This window comes from Oculina patagonica, chromosome 3, assembly GCF_052425735.1.
Source record: "Oculina patagonica isolate OP01 chromosome 3, crgOcupat, whole genome shotgun sequence".
Taxonomy (NCBI): domain Eukaryota; kingdom Metazoa; phylum Cnidaria; class Anthozoa; order Scleractinia; family Oculinidae; genus Oculina; species Oculina patagonica.
In genome coordinates, this window is record NC_135760.1 from 8,136,521 (window position 1) to 8,146,594 (window position 10,074).

The 10,074-nt window shown below is 39.3% G+C and overlaps 1 protein-coding gene across 1 annotated transcript; it reads right to left on the reverse strand.

Moving 5' to 3' along the window:
• Nucleotides 1-300: 300 nt before the first annotated feature.
• On the reverse strand, nt 301-9,791 carry LOC144646359 (peroxidasin homolog). Its single transcript, XM_078505918.1, has 8 exons — nt 9,689-9,791; nt 8,969-9,012; nt 7,201-7,792; nt 5,956-6,190; nt 5,344-5,525; nt 4,750-5,060; nt 1,621-2,186; nt 301-1,168 (listed from the first exon to the last, which is right to left on the reverse strand). The coding sequence occupies exons 2-8, from the start codon at nt 8,980-8,982 to the stop codon at nt 1,113-1,115; spliced, it is 1,956 nt and encodes a 651-aa protein (XP_078362044.1). The 5' UTR covers nt 8,983-9,012; nt 9,689-9,791; the 3' UTR covers nt 301-1,112.
• Between the last annotated feature and the right edge of the window lie 283 nt (nt 9,792-10,074).

Consider the following 10,074-nt stretch of genomic DNA (forward strand, 5'->3'; position numbering starts at 1 on the left):
CATTTACAACAGTTGGTGAGCGGCTATTTTGATTTTGCAGAGCAAATCTTTCATGTGTTCGTTCGTACAACGTTGCAAAATGATTTCGCGCGGAAAGTGCACTCAACGATTCATCTCGCAACGGATACCGCCCGCTGTGAGCGGGCCGGATTGGAGAATACCGCCCGCTCCCGGAACCAATCAGGTCGCAGGATTTGTAGAATACCGCCCGCTCACGAACAAAGAAAAAAATAATGTATAGTTACTCCGGTGGTTTTATCTGGAGATTTTTTTATTTTTATTTTTTTTATTGATAATCGACTCTTTACAAAATAAAAGGAGAAGATTTAAGCTATATTTACGTACAATAGAATTTTAACTTTACAATTTCGATTTTCAGGGCTTTTTTTTTACACCGTATATTAAATCATACAAATTTATCTGGAGTTAGTATCTTCCTTTCTAAAGGTAAATGCTTGCGGTTTTTAATAGATTGATTGATAGTTCGGCAGCACAATTTGAGACCTGACTTAGCAAAATGGCAAAACTAAATGTTTAAACAAAGTTGTGATCAGCCAAAACTTCTACATGAAGCAGGAAATACTTGCACTGAGAAAATGTAGTCCGAGTTGAAATAAAGTTAATGTATGTTTGTTAATGTATGTACTGCTCTTAATAATATTTCGGCACTAATGGGTTTATTAATTGATCTGAGCCGACGTTTCATAAATGGCATCAACAAAAAATAGCTCATTCTACTCATTTTTTTTGAGTTAGCGTAAACTGTAAAAAGCATCATAATAACCTCACTAATATAGCACGGCCGACAGCCTTAAGTTTATCTACTGCGTCGGGAGAAGTAATGTTCGTATGATGATTCTCATATATAGTCTATGTGGTTTTTGAACTTCCTGTTTCTTTTAGTTCTTATATAGTTCTCTGTAGTTGATGTAGATAATGTCGTTCTCGTAGTTCCTCAATTCCTTTTGAAGAAAAACTTCTTAGCATATAGTTCCTACGTTACACTTAGGTGGTTTACACAATTTATGGAAATAAAAGAACAGCAACACGAAAAAAAGTTCAAGCTTGTGTTAAATGTTCGAGCCTAGTCAGGTGAAGTAACACGACAATCGTCAAGCACCGATAGCCTCACCGCCAATGCCTTTGTCTTCTACGGCGGCTGGTGATCCTGAACAAAGAGGAAGAGAAAAATCATGTTATTGATTTGCTAGCACGCTGTGAAAATGCCTAGTGACCTATTCATTGATTTAGGTTTGAGAACTTAATCCAGCAATTCATTGTCAATACTAACGAGGCCCGCTTTTATACGGAGACCCTTTAAACCCATTAAATACGGACACACCATTAATACCGACAATTCCTGTGATCAGTTCACTGTCTGTATCAGCAAGGTTTGACTGTACTTACAGCGATGGGAAGGGGGAGAGGGGGAGGGGGGAGAAGGAAGGGGTTTCCCCGTGAAAATGTGGGTGCTCGTCGTCGCAAATTTTGATACGCCCCCAAAAGGTACCACAAGCCCGTCATAAGGGAATTTCCCCGGGCTGTACTTTTAATCGTCACTGCATTATTTCTGACCGTGCACACAAATACTAAAAAAAAAACTGGAAGAAAATCTCCTACCCTCTTCATCTTTAAAGACTTCCAAGTTGACACGAGGCAGAAAGTCGCAGTCCACAAGTTCTCTGCTATTGGCTATGGGCCTAAAGGCATTCCTCTGAATAAAGTACACGCCATCCGTGTTGTCACACAGCACTCGTGACAGTGTGCTCTTTCGTATCTCGGTCAGCTGAGGGAGAGTGAACGCTGTGTAAGGGTCGTTTCTCTCATACCAGAACCGATCGCCTTTTCGTAGCTTATAGAACTGCTTGGTTATGATGCAGGTGAAGGTGAACCCCAGCGCGCTTCCAGGGGCAGGAAACTCACTTATGCCGCCTGACCACAAATCGATGTCTCTCACGGCAGCGTAAATGTTTTTCAGCCTGTCGACCTGTACTTCGCTTATAAATCGACGAAGTTGAGGAAATAATGTAGGTGAACCCCCTCCACACGCTGCTAGGAACTGGGTGTAGCCTGGTAGGCCATGATCCCGACCACGCTGGCAGTTTATTGCTGGAAGATCACCGACGACGCCATCAATGGTTTCCCCTTCTATGATGAGTCTTTCACGCACGGCGGATACAAAATTCCTGCGAAAATAAGGAAAAAATTGTTGGTTATAGCACTACAACTAGTTGGGGAGGCACAAGAAAGTGCCGAGGACGAAAGGTATCCGTAATTGAACATGATTTCTAGTGCTATTTACAAAGCTTAGCACGAAGAAATTTTTCAGGACAACTCGGATTAATATTAATCGGATTAATATTACTCCTAATGATTATTATGATCCAGTAATAGATTATTATAATACAGTAATAGATTATTATAATCTATTACTGAGGTTTGAGCCGTGCCTTAATCCATTAGGATTAATATTAATCTTATGTAAGATTAATATTAATCGGATTAATATTAATTTTAACAATAAATCTCAACAACTCAATCCTAGTCCAAAGCTTCCGAAGATTGACATTATTTAACAATCTAAGGCGGCCTTATCAATATCTTATGATTCTTGGACCTTTTTGCTTGGTATCTAAATATAACAGATATAAGATCAGTCAAATAAACAAAGAAAAATGTAAAAGGTTTCACACAATCGTAGAAGTGCTCGATGCAAATACATGCAGAGCGGAATACTATAATAGTCCGGCGGCTTAGCTCGAAATTTTAGTTGAATTGTGCACTTTTTGATACAAGCATGAAACTTGGCACAATGAAAGTGGTCACCAACAGAACTTTTTTCAGATATAGTGCCAAGCCCTAAAAACACCGGTTTCCATGGAAACCTTAATTTATTAACCCTATTCAGACCAGGCTTTTTTGGATCTTTTCAGACCTCCGTAACGTCCAGAATATTTAAGCAATCACAATGAAACTTAGGGAATATATAGTATGTCCAAACACCTATCTTTTGGTATACGTCACGTGGGAAGATGACGTCACATCACGTAACAATTACATTATAATGTCAAAACAGCCGCCATCTTGGATCCGCCATCTTGGATTTCGAATTTTTTTCCAAAATGTCATAAAACCGCCCAAAATTACTGCAAAGAACTCAAAATAAATAAAACTGTGCTTAAAAACCATAAAAGTATGAAAATAATTGCATTAAAATTATTTTTCATTAATAGAAACACGAAAATTACAAAATTGGGAAAACATGCCTGTCAAAATGCCGTTGCCATGGTGACGTCAAGTTCCTGACACAACAACTTATCCTACCAAATTATTTCCAGATAAATTTTAGATAAATTCGCAAAGTTTGGTAGCGTTTGGTTGAATCTTGAAAAAGTTATAAGCGTTCAAAGTCAGCGCGGGCACTTTCCGCCACTCCCGGTCTGGATAGGGTTAAAATCAATGAAATTTCGTGAAAAATTTGTTTGTCCTGGTTTATAGACAAATACTATTATGCCAGGTAGTGATACCAAGTCGCACGTACAAAATTTAGAATGAAATGCTGTAATTTAGACTGTTCACAGCCCTATATTTTCCTATTTTTCTTCTGTTAGCGAACGGTTCACCGATCGCGAGAGACCTGGACGCTAGCGCAAAACGAAAGACGCGAGGGAGCAGAGGGCGGGGAACGAAAAATCTTTTCCCATGCAATAATTTCCTATTAAATTATTGGTATCAAAAAGATAGTAAAAAATAACAATTGTAAGCCTAATTAAAAGCATTCATATCTGTATTTATGAATAAAAATCAACAATAAAAGGTTTATAAAAGTACAAGAAGAAATACTTCGTGGGGAAGGGGCAGGGGGGCCTCTCGGCTGAAAATTTCATTGCTGTTTACTAGCTGAAAATAGGAAATTGGCGTTGGCACTATATCAAGAATTGATTAGTATGCGAATGCTTGTAATCCTGCAAAGTTTGGTGCTTGTATCAAAAATCGCACAATTCAGGAGCTAAGCCGCCGGACTATAATTAAAGATAGAAACTTCACGGACAGTTACTCAGAGTTTTACGCACGAAGCGATCATCAGACTGTGCCGTCAGATGCGAGTGAAACACAATTTAAGTACGGAACAGAGCCAGGATCGTTCCAAGCGTCCTCCATGAACGTAGTTTAAATTGTGTTTCACCCGCATCTGACGGCACGGTCTGATGATCAGTAAGTGCGTCTGCTGATAACAGTAACTGTTTGCAATTTGTTAAATGAGCTACTAAACAATATTTTAAATAAACGTATCTTTCGATTTGCTGTTATCCGAACATTCACGGAATTTTATCGGGATTATAATAGAGATTAATATTAATCCGGATTATAATATTAATAATAATCTAATCCTTCCAATTTTTTGCCGTGCCTTAATCTATTACTGGATTATAATAATATATTACTGGATTATAATAATCTATTACTGGATTATAATAATCCTATTATAATCTATTATTATTATAATCCGCGGATTAATATTAATCCGAGTTGCCCTGATTTTTGTAGGGTTAAATGTCTCAAATTGATCAATTAGTCAACCGCAGCGAAACGTGGAATTTGCATTATCCTTGACTTTTTTAGTCCAGATTTGACAGTAAAATCGCTTTATAGACTTTTAATAGTACTATCGTGTTTCTGATGGAGATAAACAAGGAAAATATCTAAGACTCATATAATCATGTGTTTTCCAATTAATTAATTACTTACGCATCTGGCAGCTGGGCGTCTTCAAGAACCAGGCCCAGTAAGATGTTTGAAATAAAATTGACCTTTCGTCCCAGAAACAAGAGACCTGCGTTGAAAAACTCCCTGGTAAGAATGAAGCCATTAAAGATGAACCGCGGCCTGCCACCCCTACGCTCCTGGAAAGAAAACAGTCTGAAGAAATTCCTGATGAGAGTGTGACCCATTCTTAGTGCAGCTGTAGAGAAGGAATTGAACATTTCAGGGTTTACGGCTGGATCGTAACCTTCAAAGAACTGACCAGCCGGCTCCAACTCAATGCCTGCGTTAGCTCTCTGAAAAACAGAAGATATGCACAATCAATCAATCAATCAATCAATCAATCAATCAATCAATCAATCAATCAATCAATCAATCAATCAATCAATCAATCAATCAATCAAACAATCAATCAATCAAGCTCGCCAAAAGCAAGTTGGAATTCTCTTTCCCATTTTGGTAGTTTAGTAGGTCTTAGTAATCACGATTGAAGTTTTTGGCGAAGCTTGTGTGTAGCGATGCATGTTGATTGAAATGCGAGGTATTATGATTTTGTGATGCAAACTACGCAGTTCTTACCACATTTTGATCGAAGAGGACTGCAAGCCATTCATTGTAAGTGATGTGCTGTAACTCGGCAGCAACAATTTTGCGCGCCGTTTGGAACACTCTCTCATCATCCCAAAACGGATTTATCTCGTGCAGGTATTTGGCAATGCGATTGTGCTCGCTGACCCATAGAGTGTGCATCGCCATTAATGCTGTCAATCAAAAGACAAATATGGTTAAGGGTTGAATACTGGTAACATTTAAATCAATCAATCAATCAATCAATCAATCAATCAATAATCAATCAATCGATCGATCGATGGACGGATCAATTGATCGTTTCCTGTGTTTTCTTAGATTTAAGCTTATACAACTCATTGAGTGTTTGATTGTTTGGACTTCAATGTTTCTTTGAACAAGGGCTCCGTGGAAAAAAAATCGACTGAATTAAAGCTTCCGGCCCAACACATGGCGACATTAGGCAATTGAAGCTGATTTACTGGCAGAATTGGCAGAAAAAGCATGGTGACTTTAGGAAACTATAGGCGACTCAAAGTGACTTTTATAAATCTCAGAGCTCAGAGCAGGCCAAGGATGATGTTTTGTTAAAATAGAATTCGAGCAACTATGTCCATTTCCTACCTTGATTTTCGTTAACTCGAATGTCGCCAGCTAAAAAGCAAGGGTCTTCCTTTGGGTTAGCAGATCTGCAGAAGGCTTCCTCCTCTGCGGCCGGTAGAATTGGGCAGCCTGTGGCCTGTTTGAATGGACGAGTGTCCAAAAGTTTGCGGTCGTTTTGATCACGAAGCTGCTCCGCTAGGACGTCGTCTGATCCGTACACTTGTGAACCATCGAGATAGGTAGTTACTTCATTTATCTGCCATAGAAACGCACAATATAGTCAAATTTGTTAAGACGGAATCCATCAGGAAATCGAGTAATATTTATTTTAGTTGGACCAATAAGATGTAAATAATTTTGGTACATAATTTTGTGCAATAAATACTCATAGTCCTGGCGGATTCCGTCTTAAGGACGTTCGCGCTAAAATTTTCTACTCGATAGATTTCTTTATTTTTTTTTTGCTGCGGCCAGATAATGAGTTACTTGTGTCAGAAATGCAAAAAAAAGTTGGGGTCACCGACTTCGTTTCAGAGAGAAAGCGTGTGGAAAACTACCCTGATTTTGAAAAATTGGTGCACGTAATTCAGCATGGTTTACAGGGTTTATAGTTAAAAATATCGAAGATGAGTAAACGGAGGCTAACGATCTTAGACATATTTTGTAGAAGTGCGTCTGTTGCGTAAATATTTCCTCGTTTTGCTATCTTTTTTATAAAACTAAACCTTGGAAAAACGCATTTGAAACTGTCGCACGCCAAAAAGGAAAGCTCAAAAAGCGGAATTCAAACCGTCAGCGTGACAAAAAAATCAAACTTCCACTCGATAGATTTTTTTCATTTTCTCGCAAAACATAGATATTAATTAACAAAAGTGATCCGTTAAGAAAAAAGTAGGGGTCAACGACCATTTAAGAGAGCAAATTGCAAGCAAAGCTAGCGGAACAACAACCCACCCTATAGGTTCTTAGAAATTTTACTCAGCGCGCGCGCTCAAAGTATGACGTGGCATGGTGTTGCGACATGAATTACGTGCGCAGTAGGGATGCGCATAAACAATTAGCGCGAACGTCCTTAAATCATTGAATCTCACAAAAGAGGCTACGTCCAAACAAAAGCATAGCATCTACTTTATTGTTAGTCTAGAATTCAAATTTTTAATCTTCATTTAACTATTTTTCTTACTGTCATTTCCTACTAATCCCAAACCGCACTGGCTCTCCTAGTTAGGAAGGTTAAAAAGAAACTCGAAAATTGACCCAACTGACCTGTTCTCCATTTTCAGTCTGAAACGACCTCCGGAGTGGAATGCACTGTGCACTCTGATTATTACTGAGCTCTTCACCCGGCAGTATATCGATTCCAGTACATCCTTCACGAATAGGACATGGTTCATTGTTCACTCCACAGTCGACGTTTTGGACAAAAGCAGTTAAGGTAAGATCATGGTCCAAAAACTGCCCCCAGGTCATTGTTATGTGGGTAAAATCTGGTGTGGTATTGTTGACATTATCGTTTGTGCTATTGAACACAATTGTGCTGACGGTCCTGCAATTGGGGAGAAGCTTGCCTGATATGACTGAGTTAATCCGTGGTTGGAAGCCCGGCTGAGTATATGCAGTAGGAGTGCTTAAGCCTGGGAAACGTTGCAACTCTTGACCGGTTGAACCACGCGATGTGTTGCAGAGGTTGTTGCACGTGCCGTCGAACGTGCGAAACTCGAGCTTGAGACATGATAAGGTCACGTTGATCGGGTCGCAGAATGGCTGGTTGAGCGTATTCAGGTTAAGCTGGGCTGAAGACAAAGTCGCTTGGCACACTTCATACGCACCGAGGATAAGTAGAACTCCTAGAAGGAAGCTGATTAAACAAAAAGAAAAGAAGGCTTGGAGTCAATATCATTTATTATCACCGCGGGAAGAGTTATCATGGACGGTTAATATTTCTGATTTATAAAGGATTTTGTTTGTTTACTTGTTGGTGAAAATCTTAAGATAATTGTTGTTAACGCTGAGGGTTTTAGAGAAACAATTAAAAACTCACAGCTGTTAAACCACCAAATAAAGTATATTTAGTTTAATTTGTTGTACAGATCTTGATAATTCCAAAAAGTTCTTGTGTGGAAGTTATCCACTTTAGTTTAATTTCGCAAACTGAATACCGTATGTTGTCACTTCAGTGAAAGTCTGTGAACGTTTGACCAATATCTCAATTCTCAAACAGATAGGTAATGAGAATAGAGAAAACCATGAACACGAGGATATTGTGCCCACGTATGGACAGTGATTAAAGAAAATGCTAGTAAGAGTTGCAATTGGAGAAACTAATTAATCCTTATTCGACTCGATAATGTTCCAGCAGCTTTCTTTTTAAAGGAGCTTTGTCAGGAATTTGAGCAGAGTTTTGAACAGCCAAAGATTATATTTGTGCTGTAGGACTCCTAAAAACAATGGTCCATTTTTATTAAGAGAGTTGTAGAAGACGAATTTTGCGATACGGTCCCCCGGCCCGTCTCCGACGATCGACGACATCGACTCGCAGACCGAGAGGGGCCCGCGCCCGCCCGGGTGCGGCCCCCCGGGGGGACGCCGCGGCTGGGGGGGGGGGGGGGGGGGGGGGGCGCCCGGGGGGGGGGGGGGGGGGGCGGAGGCGGCGCGGGGCGGCGGCGTTGTCGGATTTTTCTACAAATCTCCTCTTAACAATTGTTATATAAGAGCACGGAAACTCTTAACAAACGTCTTTGGCTGTGAATTAAATGAATAACAACTTAAAAATTTACGCTAAACTTTTGAAGTTGTATGCGCGTTTCCAAAAATATCGATATTTATAGCCGTAGTTTGGTTTCTATCCGCAAACTTGGGTTATATCTTCCTTTAGCTGTTCAAAGATAATGTTTTCATAGGTTAAGTTGCCTACCACTAATTTCAGAACAGTTTTGACCAAAATCTACGAAATTCCCGTGACGTAGCCTCTTTAATGATTAGCCATATGGATCAACCTGGTAAAAGGGTGCATTTCTACGAAATTTCAACTTACCTTGTTGCCTGCATTTTACGTTTGGATTTCCTCTCACTTTACACCTGTTGAGCCATTGACAGCAAAAGTCAGTACGAGTTTACTAGTATTGGGAGGTTGGTTCTTTTAACATATATCACGGGATAACAGGAACGGTATATGCAAAAAATATCGTCCTACTATTTTTGATGCGCTTTGTGAAGGGCCTTGGCGCGCCCGATACTTTTCGAACATTCACGGTTCATCGAAATGGCTTCCTATTATTGTTAGTTTAGGTTGTTCTTCCGCTTATCAAAATAAAGCAAATATTGAACAGTGTCCCTTAAGTCTTCATATTTTTCGTTTAAGAAATGTAATAACAAAATTTATTTTTTTGTTAAAAGTTTTTGTCATGCAACGCCTACAACTGGCAAAACATAACATCCGAAACCTCGTCCCGAACTCAGTGAAATAGCTTAATTTTACAAGGCAAAAAAGTCGAAATCGTTACTCGCTCGGCTTACATTACAGGACTAGATCGAGCAGGCAAGGGTCCGAAATCATTTTGTTCAAATTAGTTTAAATAGCTAATTTCAAGACAAAATAATTATAACTGGTGGTAAAAAAAAGTGAAACAGAACATAACAAATATTTGCCCCTTCTTTGAAAGTTAAAAAAAGACAAACAAACAAACAAACTTAAACAACAAACTTGGTTAATCTACAGCGCACAGACAATTGAACAAAATAATCCAACACGTACCTCAATAAAGCTGTAGATTTGAGTCGAGAATCCAGTACAGAACAAACCTATTCCTTGAAGAATCTCTTCAGTGGAAGCCTTGCTGGCTGTAGCGAAATGAGCTGAGTGCTCTCGCTTATATACACATCGTTTCGTGCCATCCCCGAGATAGTGGGCAAAGTCTAACTACTGCAAAACAAAAGCAGTTTGACTTTAAAGCTGATATCGTAATTTATTTCTGCTTCTGTTCTATTTTCAGGCGCACACACGCAGGTAGCGGAAGCCTCCCAAAAGCAATATTTGTGTTTTTGTTTGTTTAATGACGAAATACGCTTAATTGTCTTTGTTGCTCTTAAACAAACTGATATATTTCAGTATTGCTAACTGATACGATATTTCGAGACTAT

Coding starts and splice junctions, on each gene's coding strand:
- LOC144646359 (XM_078505918.1), bottom strand. Junction 5,526..5,955: donor TCGAGTTAACGAAAATCAAG/GTAGGAAATGGA, acceptor TTTGATTGACAG/CATTAATGGCGATGCACACT. Junction 1,169..1,620: donor AGTCTTTAAAGATGAAGAGG/GTAGGAGATTTT, acceptor CTCTTTGTTCAG/GATCACCAGCCGCCGTAGAA.